The sequence below is a fragment of the Fusarium phalaenopsidis genome (assembly GCF_050370095.1).
Source record: "Fusarium phalaenopsidis strain FUZ10S chromosome Unknown contig_32332, whole genome shotgun sequence".
NCBI classification, from domain to species: domain Eukaryota; kingdom Fungi; phylum Ascomycota; class Sordariomycetes; order Hypocreales; family Nectriaceae; genus Fusarium; species Fusarium phalaenopsidis.
Window position 1 is genome coordinate 1,584,059 of NW_028145391.1, and position 19,049 is coordinate 1,603,107.

General features: G+C 52.9%; 4 protein-coding genes and 1 non-coding gene across 5 annotated transcripts; 3 read left to right on the forward strand and 2 right to left on the reverse strand.

Moving 5' to 3' along the window:
• Positions 1-2,076: 2,076 nt before the first annotated feature.
• LRP88_13492 (mitogen-activated protein kinase HOG1) lies at positions 2,077-3,760 on the forward strand (the record flags this gene model as incomplete). Its single annotated transcript, XM_083249856.1, has 9 exons — positions 2,077-2,132; positions 2,190-2,237; positions 2,319-2,448; positions 2,584-2,627; positions 2,715-2,814; positions 2,883-3,239; positions 3,309-3,387; positions 3,443-3,626; positions 3,682-3,760. The coding sequence occupies 9 exons, from the start codon at positions 2,077-2,079 to the stop codon at positions 3,758-3,760; spliced, it is 1,077 nt and encodes a 358-aa protein (XP_083094190.1).
• Positions 3,761-4,643: 883 nt separating this feature from the next.
• On the reverse strand, positions 4,644-9,015 carry LRP88_13493 (P-loop containing nucleoside triphosphate hydrolase protein; the record flags this gene model as incomplete). The annotated part of the gene is made up of 5 exons (XM_083249857.1): positions 4,644-4,746; positions 4,817-5,397; positions 5,458-5,715; positions 5,766-6,653; positions 6,724-9,015. The coding sequence occupies 5 exons, from the start codon at positions 9,013-9,015 to the stop codon at positions 4,644-4,646; spliced, it is 4,122 nt and encodes a 1,373-aa protein (XP_083094191.1).
• Positions 9,016-10,806: 1,791 nt separating this feature from the next.
• On the forward strand, positions 10,807-10,878 carry LRP88_13494. Its single transcript has one exon. It is a non-coding gene; the product is annotated as a tRNA-Arg (tRNA).
• Positions 10,879-12,301: 1,423 nt separating this feature from the next.
• Positions 12,302-13,344, reverse strand: LRP88_13495 (DUF1774 domain-containing protein; the record flags this gene model as incomplete). The annotated part of the gene is made up of 4 exons (XM_083249858.1): positions 12,302-12,526; positions 12,574-12,976; positions 13,026-13,242; positions 13,326-13,344. The coding sequence occupies 4 exons, from the start codon at positions 13,342-13,344 to the stop codon at positions 12,302-12,304; spliced, it is 864 nt and encodes a 287-aa protein (XP_083094192.1).
• Positions 13,345-17,291: 3,947 nt separating this feature from the next.
• On the forward strand, positions 17,292-18,812 carry LRP88_13496 (uncharacterized protein; the record flags this gene model as incomplete). Its single annotated transcript, XM_083249859.1, has 1 exon — positions 17,292-18,812. The coding sequence occupies one exon, from the start codon at positions 17,292-17,294 to the stop codon at positions 18,810-18,812; it is 1,521 nt and encodes a 506-aa protein (XP_083094193.1).
• Positions 18,813-19,049: the final 237 nt, after the last annotated feature.

Genomic DNA, 19,049 nt, shown 5'->3' on the forward strand with positions numbered 1-19,049 from the left:
ACATCCCCATCACCAGGAGAGACTTGCATAAAGGGTTTAGTACCTAGGACCCTGGTTTCGTCACAGAGTTCAACCAAGGGAAAAAGATAGACGCCATCCCCTCTCTCATCTCAGCTTTCTCATGTTTGAATCTCCCATCTCCACGTAGATCTCGATCCCCTCACTCCCCCGTAGCGCAAGGGTCCTCCCTCCACCATTCTGCCCACAGAAAAGACGGAAGAAAAAACCACAGTGACAAGGGAAGAACAAGCATCAAACGGACCCTCGCTCTAAGAAAAAAAAATAATCAAGCCTCCCCGGAGCTGCTGTCCCCCCTCCTCCCCCACCTTGGCTGGCCTGGCGGGACAAGACAGAACAGACATCGTGCAGAAACCGGCGGAGCGCGCATCCACGTCGTCCATGGCTTGGTACCGAACACTACTAATATACCCTCCTTCCCAGATGGTAAACTTGATTTCCTCTTGACTCTGCCCATTTTCTCCCTCCTCTTCCCACTTCATCCTCCATCTACCTACAGTGCCTCGGATCCATTCCTCCCTCCTCGGCGTCCCGTGATTCCTACCTAGACACAAACTTAAAACCTCCCTCCAACGGCACTTTGTTCAACACCGCGCAATAGCCAGCGATCGACATTTGGCCGACACTCGAAGACGCGACTCGATCCTTGTCCCTTCGCCCGTTCCCTCCTCCCTTGGGCTCTTCACCGCATCGTATACCCGCCCTCTTGTTGCTTTGGGTTATTGCGCCGACAGCAAGGTAAGCCTACAGCACCTCTGCCAGACACATTGCACTCCGGAGACACTCTCGGGTCCATCATGTCTAGAATATTCCCCACGCACGGCGCTGCATGCGTCCTGCTCCCGCCACTGCGGGAGATGGCGCGCGGGCTCAGTCCAGCCTAGCCAGCCAGCCAGCCAGCGGTAAAGCGAGCATTGGGGGGCACGATGGCGTCAAAGGACAGGCCAATTGACCCCACTGCCGGCGCTTGCTGGCATTATCGCTCAGACGATGGCGGCCGAAAGCCAGGCTCAAAGAGAGAGTCGGGTCTTTGCAGTTTCTGCGGTTATCCATGGCCTTGATCTCGTCCAGACAGGAGGCAAAGCCCAGCGCAGCGCAGTTGGTTCAGTGGCCATACCCTGGCTGTTTGGAGTGGACGGGTTGCCCCTCACCAGTCACAAGCCATCAGAAGACCACCTGGAGGCACTTCCGATTCAGTGTTGCTGCTTTAGTGCCCTTCTGTCATGAATTTCGAGTGGCGACGCTACATTCTTAATATGGGTATTGGCTAACAAGAGGGTTTTTTGCCATTGACAGACGCCGTTTTCGCTGCCTACCAACCTACCTACAGCCTGAATTTCCTGGGGATACTGGCTGCCCGCATACCTTACCCCGCCTACCGCACCGCCTACGACATAACATAACAACTGAAAGGCAAGACAAGACAAGGGAAAAGACGGGAAACGACATATCAAAACACGGACAAAAACATCGATCGATCCATCTCGATATAAGCCCGCTCGGTAACAAGGGGGAAAGAAAAACAACAAGAGACTCAACAGGCTTGCTTGGCTCTCTGTCGTCCCGTCCAGTGGGAATCCATCGTCCCCGCCCCGATCGCTTCCTGGCAGTCTTTGTGGCCGTCCATCGCTCGATACTCGCTCGCTCCATCGACACCATCGAAACCTGGATCGCTTTTTTTTTTTTTCACTGTCTCCCCTAACACCCCCCGGTCACTCTTCCATCGCCTTGTGCTCGATCGTCGATTTCCCATTCACCTGACCCATTATCGGTCCATCCCATCCCATCCATACCCATCCCAGCCCATCCAATCCAGCAACTAGATTACTACTTTGCTCCCCCAACTTCTTACGCCAGTCCCTACAGCGCAGTCAAGTACAGTACCTGGTCCAGTCCAGCTCAGCTCAACAATCTGCGACTGCCACCTGCTTCGGCCATCCCCGCTCCGATACTCCAAACCTTCGCGTCTTAGCATTTTCCTTGTCTCGCCGCTAGGAAACAAACTCGCATCTTGCAACTCTCGTCCCAAACCCTCCCCGCTCCGGACAGACCTTCACCATGGCCGAGTTCGTCCGCGCCCAGATCTTTGGCACCACATTCGAGATCACCTCGAGGTAAGGCTGGACATGACGGTGCGACCGACCGCTTTTACTGACTCTTCCGATTCGCAGGTACTCGGATCTCCAGCCTGTTGGCATGGGAGCTTTTGGCCTCGTCTGGTGCGTTTCTTCCGACCGTCCTCGCCCTCGCTCCTGGGCGAGCCTCCAATGACAATAACTGACTCAACGTGCCCTCAACAGTTCCGCCAGAGATCAGCTTACCAGCCAAAATGTCGCCGTCAAGAAGATCATGAAGCCCTTCAGCACTCCGGTGCTCGCCAAGCGCACATACCGTGAGCTCAAGCTGCTCAAGCACCTCAAGCACGAAAACGTGAGCGACCACCACCACTCGCCCCGCCAGAGCTCCCCTCCCTGGCCCCTCCCTGCCCGCATGCCTCATCTCATGCTCATGATTGAGCTGGGTCAATTGCCAGCTTCACCATGCTAATATCGATGCGCTCATCAGGTCATCTCACTCAGCGATATCTTCATTTCCCCTCTCGAGGACATGTGCGTTTGCCCGACCTCACCGTCACCGGCTCTGCCCCTCCCCCCACTCTCTGGTCCCCACGGGACTCCGAGCTGACGATGCTGCAGCTATTTCGTCACAGAGCTTCTCGGCACCGATCTTCACCGATTATTGACTTCGCGCCCCCTTGAGAAGCAGTTTATCCAGTACTTTCTCTACCAGATCATGGTATGTCTACCAGATTCCCTGGATATGGGCTCCATCGCAGAAAACGCTAACCACCCTCTCTCCCACAGCGAGGCCTCAAGTACGTGCATTCGGCCGGCGTCGTCCACCGCGATCTCAAGCCCAGCAACATCCTTGTCAACGAGAACTGCGATCTGAAGATTTGCGACTTTGGCCTCGCCCGAATCCAGGACCCTCAGATGACGGGTTACGTTTCCACCCGATACTACCGAGCCCCCGAGATCATGCTCACCTGGCAAAAATACGACGTCGAGGTTGATATCTGGAGCGCTGGATGCATCTTTGCTGAGATGCTCGAGGGCAAGCCTCTGTTCCCCGGAAAGGATCACGTCAACCAATTCTCCATCATCACCGAGCTCCTGGGCACTCCCCCTGATGATGTTATCAACACTATTGCTAGCGAGAACGTGAGTTGTCTCTGCCCTCTGTCGGGCCGAGGTCGGCTATGGAATAGTGGAATTAACTTTGAGGACTAGACTCTACGATTCGTCAAGTCTCTGCCTAAGCGCGAGCGACAGCCTCTCCGAAACAAGTTCAAGAACGCCGACGACTCAGGTACGTCATCCTTAGCTGGAGATGCGCAGTGTGTACCAGAACTGACATGCAATAGCCATCGATCTCCTTGAGCGCATGCTTGTCTTCGATCCTAAGAAGCGGATAACGGCCACCGAGGCCCTCGCCCACGACTACCTTGCTCCCTACCACGACCCCACCGATGAGCCCGTGGCCGAGGAGAAGTTTGACTGGAGCTTCAACGATGCTGACCTGCCCGTTGATACGTGGAAGATCATGATGTGAGTCCGAGTAAAGTCTTTCCGCGTAGTCCACGTACTAATATGGCATGCTCAGGTACTCGGAGATACTCGACTACCATAACGTGGAAGCCGGAGTCACCAACATGGAGGAGCAGCAGTTCAACGGACAATAGACGAGACATTGTTAATAAGGAGGAAGATGCTACGAGTGCAGTGCAAGCATGCAGATACATTGGAGGAGGAGCAGACCATGTCGCAATGCCGATGATACCACGAAATTCAACAAGGACGCCCATAAACCCACACTACCTACCTATCTACACTCGCATCCCGTGCCTACATGAAAAACCAAGAACAAGAGGGAGCAAAAAAACAATCAAGAATACGCGTGGGGGGAGGACGTTTTATCTGACTTATTTGAGAAAACAAAGCATTCAAGGCACGAGCAAAGAGACACAAACACACGAACGCACGTATGGCGTTGGGGAGACTTTGGGAATCGGCGGGAGGTTTGGGCAAAGGGGGTCTTTTTTTATAACAACTGGTTCTTTTTCTCACCTGTCTTCGTTTTTTTTCTTGTCTGTTTTTCCCGCAACATATATGAAGTTTTCTCGAATTGCTGAGACACAGCGGGACATGAAAATATACGACGCATGTGGGTTTTTTCGTTTTGGTCATTTTTGTTGCTTTGCTGGCTGCCTTCTTATAGAACTTGTGAATGACATCCATTGCTAAATGGCTTTAAACTGATACTCGAAAGAGAGCATCACAATCGATATGTTTATAGAATGGTAAGAATCATGATAGACGCTTTAAACTGCCATGTCTTGTAAGGGTTGTCATGAGGTTCTGATGCATATAGCATGTATGTCTTCGAGGTGTCAAAGAGCGAGACGAATTTGTATCAATGCTTGAACCATCATGTCTACCTTGCGAGTTGACTACCACAAATAACCATATTTTGCTGTTCTATATGCTTCTCATGCAGTTTTATCCAACAACGGCGTCTCAATCAACTTCTGACCTCCGCCGTCTACTTTTGTAGCCTCTCAGCATTTACGCGTCTAAAAGCACTCGCAAATCCTCCATCTCGCCACTGTGATACACCATGTCGTAAAACTGGCCTCGAGCATTGTACAGGTCTCGGGGAGAACCGCATCTAAACGAGATTCATTAGTATGCCTTCATTATCTGGGTAGTATCTATACAATAGTGAAACCACAACTTACTCAAGTACACGTCCAGCACTCATGACAACAACAGTGTCATAGTCAATGATGGTACGCAGGCGATGGGCAATCGTTACCAGCGTGCGGTCTCCGCCAGCAGCCTCCAGTTCCCTTCGCAGGACGCTCTGAATGCCCCTGTCCGTCTCGTAGTCCATACTGGCTGTCGCTTCGTCTAGCAACATCAGCTTGCTCTGACGGATGAGCGCCCGGCACAGCGAGAGCACCTGTCGTTGGCCATGCGAGAAATTCTCGCCCCGGGCGTCCACAATGGTTCCGAGTGTCACAGCGCTATGATCCTCGTCATCAGCAGCATTTTCCTCGTTGTCACTATCGTCCGAGGCATGTGGGGAAAAGGAGGCTATTCCCTTGCAGTTGTCGAGGGCCTTGTCTAGCACCTCCTTGGGAACTTGACCACCCGGGTCGAGATTGGACTCGACGGTGCCGTTGAACAGGACGGCTTCTTGTGGAATGATGGTCAGACTCTCGCGAAGACGATGTCGAGGGACCTTGGTGATATCAACACCGTCATACAGAATCTCCCCAGAGACGACATGTGTGAAGCGCAGCAGCGAGAGGACCAACTGGAAGCATCATTGTTAGTGTCACTGAAAACAAGTTGAAGAAGAACACTCGATGCTCACCGTGCTCTTGCCCGACCCTGTTCGTCCCACCACGGCCACGCGTTCACCCGCCTTGAACTTGAGGTTAACGTCGGTGAGGATATCAGGCCCGTTCGGATCGTACCGAATGGTCACGTTCCTAAACTCGATTTCGCCAGATCGAGGCCAGTCTTCAGGTATCACATGAGTCGGATCATCCGTGTACTCGCCCTCATCGGGGTAGGTCTTGTCTTCCTTCTCCTCTGGCTCCAGCTTGACATACTCTTTGACTCGGTGGAACTAGGCCTCGGGTTAGCAGCCGCAAGTTCACTGAATCCAAGGATACTTACACTCTGCATCTCGACCTCGAGATCGTTCATGGCCCGGACCAGCAACAGGATTGTCTGGCTAAGTCCGTTGGCGTTGGTGAGTGAGAAACCAACCAGGCCCGCAGCCACAACCCCAGCTTGAGATACTGCAATGATACCAGCCGACAGACTCACAAGCGCCGTCACAAAGTCCACACGCACGGCAATCCAACGGTTGGCATTGAAGCTGGTCTCAGAAGACGCTGACCAAGCTCGCAACTTTGCAGCCAGCTCCTCTCGAAACCTTGACGACATGCCCGCCCTAGCACGGATGACAGGGAGTCCAGCTAGGGTATCAGCAAACTGTGAAAACACTGGCGACTGTGCTGAAGAGGTAAGACGCTTGATGACAACGGCAGTGCGGGTGTACATCTCTCCGATGAGAACACCAAACAGACAAGTAAAGAGTGCCGGGACCATAAAGATAGGCATGATGCTGCTCACAGCACCGATGCGGAAAAACATCAGAAGGATCGTATCAAGCATGAGTCGCAGCATGGTACAGATAGTCCCATCGATCGAGGCCATGTCGCTTGAGAAGCGGTTGGTGATACGCCCGATAGGAATATGCTTGAACCACGACAGGGAGACTCGCATGATGGCGCGGATGAAGTCGTTGTGTAGGCGTCTAGCCGCACGCCAGGCTCCCCACTCAAACATAATAATAGCCAGACAATATGTGCCAATCTCTAGAAAGGTGAGGGCAGCAAAAATGCCCATGTAGTAAGCTATGTCGATGTGCGCTTGGTGGTCATATGCCTCGACCCAGACGGAAAGCCATAGAGTGCTGGCAAAGGTGAAGATGTTGGTACCCAGAAGAAGACCAAGACACACAATAACAAACAGCGGATGTCCAAAGTAGCTCATGTACTGTAAAACTGTGGCCGAGTCAGCATGGTCTAGAAACGAACGAACTGTGCATACAAGTCATGCGGCCAACTTTTCCAGATGCCTTCATTTCCTGGCTCACAATATCCTTCATCGTCTTATGCTCCGAGACCTTGTTCGCATCGTTCAGAGAGTCACCATTAGACTGGATCGCCGGTTCGGTCTCGCCAGGAGCCTCGTTGTCCTCAGTATCTCCTCCCAAGACTTGAGCAATGGCAATAGGCTTGCGGACAATACCGATCTGGGCGTCAGCCGAGCTGATCTGCCCCTTTTCCATCGACACGGAAAAGTCTGCTTGCTCAGAGATCCACGGTAGGTTAGTAACCAGCACTGTCGTCCTCCCACTCAGAAGGTCGCTACAAAAGCAATGCTTCCAGACACCTGCAGCTGTCTTGGCATCCAGAGCGGCAAAGATGTCGTCGAGTAGCAAGAGAGGCGCCTTGGAGTACAGTGCTCTAGCGAGGGCAACTCGAGCCTTCTGGCCTCCTGAGAGAGAAGTGCCATTCTCACCTACCATCGTCATATCCCTGGCGGGTAGTTCCTTGAAGTCTTCCCAGAGGCAGCATGCTTCAATGACACGCTTGTACCTTGCTTCCTCCATGGGACTGCCAAAGAGGACGTTTGCCTGGATGATATCGTTCTGCAGCCAAGCAGACTGGGATGCAAAGGCGACATCCTCAGGTCTTGTCAGGGAGCCGCTCTCGAGATACGTCTCACCCAGAATAGACAACAAGAGTGTCGTCTTTCCACTTCCACTTGGACCGCCAACAACGTTTAAGCCTCCTTGGGCGAAATCGAGCGTGATGTCGTTTAAGGTAAACGTAGCCTTCTTGGTCTTCCGGAACGATGCTCCCTGCATCCGCAGCGGACCTACCGGATAATGAACAATGGGAACTGTGCTCTCAAAGTACTTGTCCAGCCGCTTCACCGACACAAGGGCGCTCGCAAAGTTTCTGCCAAAGGCACTAGCCTGCATGATATTCCTGCGAACGTTCTTGACAAGAAAGATGGTTGTGAAAGCAGTGGCAGCATCGAGACGACGCTTCTCGATACCCACATGGAGCCCAAACATGACAAGCAGAGAGAGGTAAGGAAAGATCTGCATGACTTGGTTCAGCAAAGCTTGGAGCATAGAAGTTCTCCAGAGCTCTTTCTGCTCTGCAGCTCGAGCTTCAATGATCTTGTCCGTGATGGGATTCTCCCAGGCAAAATACTTGATGGCACGGAGAGAAGCAAGATACTCTGTCACCAGAGACATGCGTGAATCTTGGGCCTTCCTAACCCGGCGTTGCGAGAAGAACATCTTGCGTCCCAGCCAGACAGAGAGAGGGGTCGCCAGGAATAGAATGACAGTCCCGACGAGGGAGGCCCAGCCGAGCATCCGATACATGCCAACAAGAGAAATTATTGTACCAGCAGGCACGCCGACTGTAGCTTGGATGATATCCCGTGACCTGTAAATAGCGTCGATGTCAGAAGCCATCAAGTTTGCCAGTCGCCCTGCCGAGGTGCTCTTAGCGCTCTTCTGGCCCTGGCTCTTGTGGTGGCCTGGTTTCGCGCCTCCTGACTGCAGTTCAAAGGGGTCTTCCTCCATCTCCATCGACTCGAGCGCAGTGTAGTACAACTCCTGAGTAAAGGCAGATTTAATGCGAACCACGAGTCTGGTGGACGTGAAGATGTACTGCTGGAAGCAAACAGAGCGAGTCAGGGGGCCGAGGAACATGAGAAGTAGCCAGAGCCAGGGCTTGTAGATGGCACCGTTTGGGTTAGCAAGGTACTCGAGGAGTTTGAACATGGCGTAGGCGGCCACAGTCTCTACCGTGTATGCAGACCCGACCCAAGCAGACATGAGGATCAGCTCGCTCTTCTGGAAGCGGATTACCGTGCGCAATGTCTTTTTCGAGATGGCCCTGGTCTCCTGGACACGGCGCAGGAGGTACATGGGCTCGTCATACCAAGCAATCTTGGGGATGTCAGCCATATCAAGTTTGCGCTTGGTACCCTTCCAGATGACGGGTGTTAGCCAGTCGTAGGAACAGTAGTAGGTGAACCAACTGCAGGCCTCTTCAGGGGCAGGCTCATCCTGGTTGTAGCCGGGGATGTTGAGGTCAACTGGCAAAGGCGTCCATTCTCGCGGTGTGGTAATAGCTACGGCAAATGCCACGGTGAGGGCCGCGATGGCTCCGGAAACACTGGCATCGCGGAGGCATTGTGTACCAGTCTGGATACAGGGCAGAGTGTAACCGACGATAAGGATGAACAGCATGGCCGTGAGCACCAGGTTGACTTGGTGCAGAGCCACGTGTCGCCATTGTAGGTGGTTGAAAAGGCGCAGCAGGCCCAGGATGAAAGCATATGCAACCACTAGAATATTTGACCAGTGTACCCGGCCTTGTATGAAGGCAACTGTGATGAGGACAGTGGCGGCGAGCCTTGCAGCTTGAGATGCAAGTTCATGCGGCCACTGAATCTTGGCCGCTTTTAAACGTTGAGCAGAGAAATTGCTTCGGATTTGAGCAATTCGAACCAGGAGCCGTGTCAAAGATATGAAGAGCAACACAGCTTGAGGAGCTCCAGATTGGGCAAGCCGTGAGACATCAGCGATCCATGGTACTTGAGTCAACGACTGTGTGCTTTGATAGATGCTGGACATGGCTTAGCATGGCTGTTCAACAGGGGTGTTTCTATCACAAATAAATACCTTGTCAGGTAGGTAGGCTGTGGAGGCAGAAATGATTGATTCCCTTGGTAAGGGGAGAATTCAAATCCGCCGAACCGGTGGATCAGGATATCCATGATGGCCGCGTAGACATGAGAAACCCCGCTGAAGCTTGAGATGATGCTAGAGCGAGAGAGATAAAGCAGGAGAGAGCGCAGAGGCAACGAATGTCAACGCAGGCGATTGAGAAGCAGCTGAGTCACCAATTGACTCCCGTCTCAACCCACCGTCACACCAAAAGATTGTGAATGAAGAGTTGAAATCAAGTCCCCCTGGGAAGAAAACAGCAAGCACGTTATCAATCCATGTCCCTTCCAGTTCTCATGAACAATGGCTGGGGGGGCGGAAAGAGCTGGTGGGGCCCCGTCAAAGGCCGACCATCGGGATTTCAGAGGCTCTAGCGCTGGAGCTTGGGTGGGCTCCCCAGGGCTCCCAGTGGACCGTCGCCCTGAGGCCCGATCCACCGCAGCAGGGACCCGCCGCCAAAAGACACAGCCCGCATCCACCAGAGTACGGGGGGCGCACGGCACGACAACGGTCAAGACGTCGATTCGACCGCCCGTCACTTGCCTCGTTGTTTGACCGCCTCGTCTTGCTTGCTGACCGGTTTCGGTGAGGACTCATCGTTGCCTGAAGGGCTTAGACCGAGGCGTCACGGTGAGGAAGTTGTCTCTTTTCTCTGTTGTCTCAATTCCGCGATGAGGAGAGCCTTCATTCGTGGGGGTGGAGCTGTGTCAAAGTGGTGGCCACCCTCTCCAACGACCGGTTTATCTCCAGGGTAGCCAGATTGGTTCAATATTGCATCATCTACCGATCTTGTTGGTTTCGGCTTTGCGTGCCTGACCTGACTATGTGATTGGATAATAACTTATTTGCGAGGAGTCATTGTGGGCTGGAGAGCCGGTTACTGTAGCCGGGCGTCTGGCAGCTCATTTCCCTTGTATGTGTTGTTGAGAAAGGGACGGTAACAATGAGTGTAGTTTGGTGCGCAAGCACAATGTTGCCAATTCTCTACGCAATGTTGTCACCAGCATCGCCGAATTAAGAAACAGGAACAAAATTCTTATCATGTAACTAACGTGTTTTTCAGATCAATACTTACATTCATAACAAATACAACGGTCTTCGACTGTAGGATAGACCACGGCCCTGCCTGCAAACAGCCGATAACACGCGGCTAGGCACTGGCAAACACGCACAACGCAACGACCCGCTCAGCAATCAACATGGCAAAATCCAAACAACCAAGCCATCTAAAAATACCATAAAACCACGACCGTCACCTACCAAAACTCCAACCACGGAAACACCACTCATCCCTCCCAGCCCAACCAGCCCACCAGCCCACCCCCAACCCAGTCAATATAAACTCAACTTACACCTCACTCAACATAGCCAATCAACAAGGCCTGCGACGGTGTGCTGGCGCAATGGTAGCGCGTAGTCCTCCTAAGACTAAGGCTCAGGGTTCGAGTCCCTGGTATACCGTGAAAGATTCATTTTTGGGGGCTGGATATCTTTTTGGAGGTGGTGATGCTGGGTGTGGTGTTTTGTTTTTGCTCCTTCCTTGAACGTCGTCGCTGAGCGGGAAGGTGCTGGCCCCGCAGCCTTGCAAGGCTGATACCCGTCTGCTCCTTCCTCATGTCATGCAACGTTCTCCATTTAATTTCATCATCTTGATGCCCTCACTTTTGCATTACATGGTTGATGTCTCTTCTCTGACTATGTTGCCTTTTTGGACAATGAAAGCCTGTAAACAGTAGTCCGTATGCAGCGAACCCAGTCTCTCATTATTGGCCCTCGATATATCTATTACTTGGCTCATGCCCCAAACACACAGCTGTCGCATAGTCTCCATCATGGCTGATCGACACTAGAGCGCTTGCATCCTCTGCCTGCCCTTCGCCGCTCCGTATGCGCGCCACTGGTGGCCCGCTCCCCAACCTCTCTCCCTCCACCTGGCGCCTCTCAATCATCACGTCGTGAAACGTTAGGCGTCGATATGGATGCGCCTTGATGGCAGCCTCCTTCGCCGCGAACCTGACGCAATGTTCAAGTCAGCGACGTTGCGAATCGCCGTCAATATCATGGAGGGGTTGGACAGCATTTACCTCCCTGCGACAAAGGCAGCACACTTCCATAGTTCAGGGTCTCTGGCGGCAATAATCTCATGGCTGTGATCATCCCCAACAGATGCCTTGTTTTCACTCCTCTGGTCTACTGCCAATGCGCTATTGCTCGCCGGCACCCGTTTTAGGATGTCGAGGCGAGCATCCTTCTTTGCTAGCTCCTCAGGAGACAGGATCCTGCTGACGAAGCGTGAAGCACGAGGACCTGAGAGGATTCGGTAGATGCGCGAGATTTGGCAAATATCTGTGCCGATATTCAAAGGAAAGGGAAATGCCCTCAGGGGCTTCATCTGCAAGTGTCGACCGTCGTCGTGTTATGGTGTATCGGGCGAGGCAATCAAGAATCTTTGACGTGCGGTCTCGATCCAAGCCGCCGAGCTTCTTTACCGCACTCGGACTAGCTTATGACGGCAACTTATCGATTCGCGTCCGTCCCCACAGTTACGTCACTCTCAGCATGTCATGATCGTCACCGGAGTAAAAGTTCCTGAATCTTGGTGACACCGCGTGAGTTTGTTGTCGGGATCCTTCAATTACTAGCTAATTACCAAGGTGATCGAGCGCCTGCAATGAACGTGCAAATAATTAACAACGTTTCGGCAAACATACAACGCCATGCCTTCTTAACTCCACGTCCGATGGGCTCGAATTGCGAATGACGGGAGGTCCAGAGACGCAAGACAAATCATGACCACGAATCAAACCTGAAAATACCGTGCTGACCGAGAATAACCGCTGGGTATCTAGAGACAAGTCACCGCTCTCTTGGTTATACCAGGCGCTTAGTTCTCGGCAAGGAGAGGAGCGCGCTCTTGGTCAGCAGGCGCAGATCGCCAGCTAATCTCTCTGCCAGTCCAGGCGGGGACTGCGACGATGACAGTTGCGATGAAGAGAAGAGCCATGATGACGAAAGCAAAAATCCACTGGAAAGCAATGACCTTGTCAAGGAATTGCGAAACACCAATAGCCGCGGATAGAACGCTGAGCGAGAAGCCCATGGTGTAATCCTACGCCCGGTTAGTCTACTGCGGCAACAGGTGGATACGTTACAAACCTTGTAGATGATGATGAAAAACAGTCCATAGGCGAGAATGGCCCAAATGAAGATGTTTCCGAAGATGCGGGGCACCAGATGGTGGGGGTGAGGAATCATCAGAGCGCCATTCCAGTAGATGGCAACAAAGGTCCAAGCCAGAGGTCCAGAAGCAACCGGGGTGTGGATGAATCGAGGATAGGTGTTGTGGCGGAAATAGAGCGAAGAAAGGTTAATGAAGTTCAGGATCAAGATGACCTCGGCCCAGTGGAAGTGAGATCGGACAAAGAGCATGACAAAGGCGAAGTGGAAGAGGTTGTTGAAGATGAAGTGGCTCCCAACGCTTGCGGCAGCATGAACAATGTCCGAGTTGCTCGAGAAGAGGTGGCCGATGTAACCAGCCTGGAGGAAGAAGAGAACAATCCTGGAGGAGAGGTTAGCGCTTCCAACAAACAGACCACGGCGAAGCGTACCAGTAGATGGAGGTGATGGTCGAATTCAGACTGAAAGCAGTGGGGTACAAGTGGTTCTGCTCCCAAATCGTTCTGTTCCTCGTGTGGCCATCTTCGGGACGGCGGACGGTGTAGTAAACGGTGACGACGAGGGACAGGATCCAAGTGAGGAGAGTCAGGATCTTGTACGTGAGGATAGCTCCGTTTGAGTGAGACTCCCTCTTGCTGAAGGGGTTGACTAGGAGGCATGGTCAGCGATGTAGCTCCCGTGTTAAGGTCCGGAGAGCTGAGGAGAGGCGCCTCGTATTGTTTGGAACGTACGCTGTTGCCAGTTCGCCATGGTGACAGATGAAAGGGTCGGCCCTGGCTATGGAAGACGTCGAGAATAGTCGAGAATAAAGTCGATTCGAGTCAAGATGGCTGCTAAGGCAGGCTAGGGACGCAGTTCAAATTGTGGGTGTGCGCCGAAGAACTGGTGACGTGTGGAAGAGGGAGAGGATTCTCAAGAACGGCAGAGGGAGACGAAAGCATTTAAACAGCTGGGAATAGGTAGGCAGACGGCCGAGTAGTTTATGCGGGGAAGCAGCCCAGATGATGGAGGGGAAGGGCCGAGCAAGCAACCATCGACGATGCTCGTGTCACACAACGCGCCATGGAAGCTACTCTACTGTACCTTGGCTTGCCTCAAATAAACCAAGGCACTGTAACAGCTTGGAAGGCGGTTCCATCGGGAAGCTCACTCGCAAAGGTACCTAACTACGTAGCTGGACAGTGACAGGGACAGGTACGTCGAAGTCGGTATAAGCGTAGGATTGGGGATGGTCAGCGCATGACCGCCGTCCATCGCCTCTCGACGGCAGATCTCCAACCGCGCATCCTCAGAGCGACACCTGCATCACCAACCATGCCATGCCCTGCCAGGCCAGATGACCTGCCCGGGAGGGCGCTAGGGGACGGGCCTGTCTTGCGGGGTGCCGGATCAGTCGAAAGGACTACCGGAAAATAAAACAAGGTCGTGCTTTGATTGGTTTCTGGTGTAAACCTTGGGATCAAGGTGGTGGCCAGGCTGGATTCCGGAAGTGCTGGTGTGGAGTTGGCAGCGATGATGGTGGTGCTCTGTCTGAGGTACATGGCCAAGGTACGTAATTGTCCGCGACAGCCCATTCAAGGGTTCCATTTCCATGATCACAAGTCCATTAATTCGTACAGAAAAGTCATTAGCCGAGAGAGAAATGGGATGGCTTTGTTTTACACGACGCTACTGTAGGTAGTCAGTACAGTAGCCTTTGCGTCGTCGGACGAGATTGGCCTGCTTCCAAGAGGCTTCTACAGGGGCATTGAATGATGCCATGTACAGTACAGTATTTGCTGGTGGCCTGAGCTCCATCCAAGGGCAAGTACCGCTAAAACAGTTTCATCAAGGTCGCACCTGCTCAGAGAACCTGTGGTGCATGCGCAAGTCACTCCCTGGTGCGTTGCGCTGCACAGGCCTGCATTGGGACTGTCGTGAGGGAAGTCGGCGTCTCTGCAGCTACGTGATTGGCTGACCTCAGCCCCCTAATGACGACCTCGACTTTGGCTCTGCCTCGAGATCGGCTCATAACGGCTTCTCTTCCGCTTGCAGAGCGTGCAGAGACTGACAGACGGCGAGACCAGCTCCTTGTTAAGGCATCTTTGGCAATATCGGCAGTTGTGCTAACGAGAACCTTGTCGAGGATTTGGGTGTGCAGTCGCTGGTTCGCGTGACCCTCACCAAGAGGGACAACAGGAGGAAGGAGGGCTGGTGTTGCCCGGTTTGTTCTGTAGTGGCTGCCCATCGAGATTCATGGTTGCAACGCCACAACCATCCTCATCCTGAAGCTGGCAGGTACATCCCGAGTTGACAATTGTCGATAACTTGAGCTGGCCCTCGCCAAAACCAAGCATCAACTCTTTTCCTGTTCCGTTCCTAAAGTCAAATCCCTCCATCGACGAGCAATTGGCAACCATTGTTTCTCATACTCACTCTTCAATCTTTCTGGCTAACAACAGTCCTCCCCGGCCATCTTCATTCCTGCAGGTTTCACGGCACAAAACAAGTCGTGTTTCACATCGCCACCACTACCTACTCCGACAACACCCTTTCGTCATCTGTGCTCCATGAGCCCGCACACCAAGATGAGCTGACATTAAGATTGGTGCACTCTTGGTGTAATGCTTCCCGAGAGTGCGTTCCTTATTCAGTCGGCACCCTCGCACCCTCTGTCCCCCGGCCATTCTCGTTCCTTCCTGAGGCCTCGTGGACTCAGGCATCACCACGACCTCGAGCCATCCATCTACCGAGCGACCCCAAGTTCCCGAGGGGTCAGTGACAAGGCTCGATTGGGATATCCTGTGCTCTTGGCAGACTCGGCTCGACATGATGCAAGTCTTTCAGGCTACAAGGCATGCGATCTCATCTCATCTCATCTCATCTGAAGTCGACATGGTACAAAGCTGAACCTCGCATCATGGCCAAAATCATCAATTCTACCAAATGTCAAAAGCCAAACCAGCGCCGTTCTTGCATCGACCCAAAGTGTTTGTACGGCCAGCTGCCGATGCGTCTTGGATCCGTCTTGACAGGACCATGCAATTATTCGATACCCTTCCCGAATCCGTTATTTGTGCTCACAGTTAAAACGCCGAATCATGTCTCATGCTCTTCACCATTTTTGTCTTCGTCATCGTTGTCAAGCTCTTTTTGAGAGCATCATCACCGGGCCTTCTGTGAGTGGCAGAAGAGTTTGTCGCCGGCATTCATCCACTTCTCGAAACTTGACTGCCGTTTTGCTCGCCTCTGCTCGTCTGTTTCACGCTGTGGCGGATGCGACGGGTTTGACGGTTTTGGATGCCAGTTGAAGGAATCATCGCTCCAGGTATAACTGCTCCCCAGTTGTGCCGCGACGGACCAATTCGCTTGGTCGTCCTCAAGTGCCCTGTGGTCTGGCCAATTTTCAAAGTCAGGGGATTGTCGCAGTGAAGTTGACCGGCGATGGCTATCGATATTCAGTTTGACTGCGATGGCCTTTGTCTTGTCTCGGTTGAGAGGCCGAGTGTTGGTGTCGTGAGCGTTGCGAGATGGAAGGCCGTCGATGGGCTCATAGACGTTGGGTATCCGCGGATATTTGCTAGGCTCCTCCCAGGAGTTGTAGTATTCCTCGCTCATCATGGTTTTGGGATGACGTGATGCTAATGGTGTTTGCAGGTATAGGCGCAGGGTGTGAGATGATGATGGGTGAGGTAGGAGAGTGGTGTCGGCCATGGATGGACCGACGGGACTGAGCGAGCCTTTATTCAAGTCCATGATTGTGGTTGATGGCACGGGGGAGTCAGGGTGATGTGGTTTTTTCTGCTTGGTGTGAATAAGATCGTTCGCGCGGAAGCACACGCATTAGAGCTCACGCGCATCATGGGACATGATGGCCAGACCTGCATGCCAGGTCACGCCAATCGCGGCCAGCGAAGCTCACGCCGGGACCTGAATTTGGCGGGTATTGGGTGCCCGTTGGGTGCCGTTGGGCCACGACTCAAACGATGCACGAGGGCCCATGGTGCAGTTTTGCAATTTCCATGTCTTCACAGAGCAAAACCCACTCTCGCCTGGGCTGTGCCGACCTGTATTGGACCTGTCTTGGGCTTGGACGGCCTTGGGGACGGCCTTGGGCATGCGCGGCTTGGTTTTGGGCTGTTCCGCCGAGTTGCAAATCCCAAATGCAAGCAAGGATGTTATTTACCAATCAAATGCCAAACCGCGGTGAGGGTGGCTTGGGAATTACAATTGGCCCTTTGCTGCCGATGGCGCTCTGCTGGCGAACGACTCTTGCCTTGGTCCGATACACACAATGTGCCCGTCAATGGGCTTGTGCCATTGTCTTTAAGGCAACCGGATATGGGGCTTGCCTCGACGAGGCTCTGCTCTAGGCGATTTGGAGTTGAGGGTTGTCCAACGTGCATAGCTGCAGTCGGTCATGGCGGTCTGTTTAAAACCAGGCTCTCATCATGCCTGAGCCCTCTTCGATTTCCCTCCAGGCTCTACCTCCTGCAAACCGAACCCCTTGAAGCAAACCCGAGAGCAAAGAACTGAGACAATGGCAGGCGTGGGACCCTCAAACTCGAGATGGATTGATCCGGCACACAAACGTTCACATCGTATCACTGACGAGAGTTGGGAGAGGTTCAAGCCTATACTCTGCACTCTTTACAAATCCTACACTCTCAACATTGTCATGGAGTTCATGAAGAGGCGTTTTAACTTCCACGCGAGGTATGTCGACCTTGAAGCCGTCTCGACCTTTGACTGATTTCCGCAGCAAGCGCCAGTATGGGTATCGCCTTGACAAATGGGGGGTCAAGAAGTACAACTCTGGCGAAAAGAAGAATTCTATGGGTGCGCTCGAGCAGATGGAATTCGACAATGTTCGACCATTCGACACAAGTCCCCGACTGAACCTGCCCAGCACCATAGCCTCGACGAGTGCCATCGTCGACGATACGGACCACGATGACTACATTTCTACGCAACCAAGCCCTCGCCATCGTATACGCTACCCTTGGGGGCCTGGGGATGGTGAGGCGACAAGAAAGCTTGCTGCTGACTTCTGCGCTGCCATGTCTGACGACGAGAACGCTTTTCAACTATATTCAGGCCTCTCCAGCTCCCTATCCACGTCCAACCAGCCTCACTCTGCAACCCAGATGTTTCTTGCCATCTCATGTGCTCGGGTCGCTGACAAACCAGAGGATACCCGCCAAGCATGGGAACTGCTCTCTGGCCTCTTGTCTCAGCAGCAACAAGCCTACGACGATGAGCCTCACTTCGTCATGTCGATGCTCAAAGCATACTTGGAAGATCGCCTCGAACAGGTTGATAATACGACAGTAAAGCGCCGCACCTGCGCCACCATTAAGAAATTTGTCGACGAGAACGGATCACTGAGGCATCTTCCTCACAACTATTCCTCTATTGACCTGGTGGCCGACTACTTCCTTTGCTATGGCCTCGACCAGTATGAGCGCGCTCTGTGCGAGGAAGAGAAGGCTCCCAACTTCTCAGCAGAGCACCTCCTCAACGATTTCATCAGGAGACAACCCTTTGTCGACATGGTTCGACGAAACGCCTCGCAGCCCCTGCGTCTCTGTGTGGCATGGTGTAATGAACAGCTTCACAACAACCACCCAGTTCCCCTGCAGAATCCCTCGGTCCAGCCCAACCCTGCCATGCGCCACTGGTGGGACAACACCAGGATTTTCTGCACTCTCTGGGGCGTTCTTCTGGGCCTGGTTAGAGCTGGTTACGCACCTGATTGGTATAATCAGTGCGAGTCTGCCTATGGCATATCTGCCTCTGAGCTCCTTGTCACTGTGTCCTGGATGATTGGCGCCGAGACCACTCCTCGCGATTATGCCATGTCTGATGAAAGCCTCCTTAAGAAAGCTGCCGAGCGTGCCCAGAGCCTTTTGGAACTAAAAGAGAGTGAGCTCTTGATCGAGTTCATTGACAAGTTTGAGTGGATGAACGAGCTCGTTGACCTGGTTGACGAAGAAAAGTCGTTCGAGCCCTTTCTCCAATCACAACTGCGCCAGTACCTATCCGAGACTCTCAGGATCCAGCTCCCTTATCCAGCTCAGAGCCAGAGCCAGAGTCAGGAGAGCACTGCCCCGGACATGGATCACTTTGATGTGTTTGCGTTTGGTGGTGACTTGGGGTTTGTCAATGTCAATGTGGACTATTCCGCACCAATGCCGTCGCCGAGTGCGTATGGGTTCGTGGCAGTTCCCGAGAGGTAACTTCTCCTTTGCATTCTCTTTATTTACTTTTGTTATATGCTTCTTCTATCTCCTGGGTTACCCTTTCGGCCTTTCGGGTTTCAGTCGTTACTTCTATGGTAAATTTGCCCTCTCATTTGTATCAGTAAAGAGAGTTGGAAGAATCCAGGGGTTGAATTATCAAAGGTTTCACGAGTCCACGCACGACTTAGATCAGGGCATAGCGAATCATTCTTTTGTAATTGTAGATAAAACACA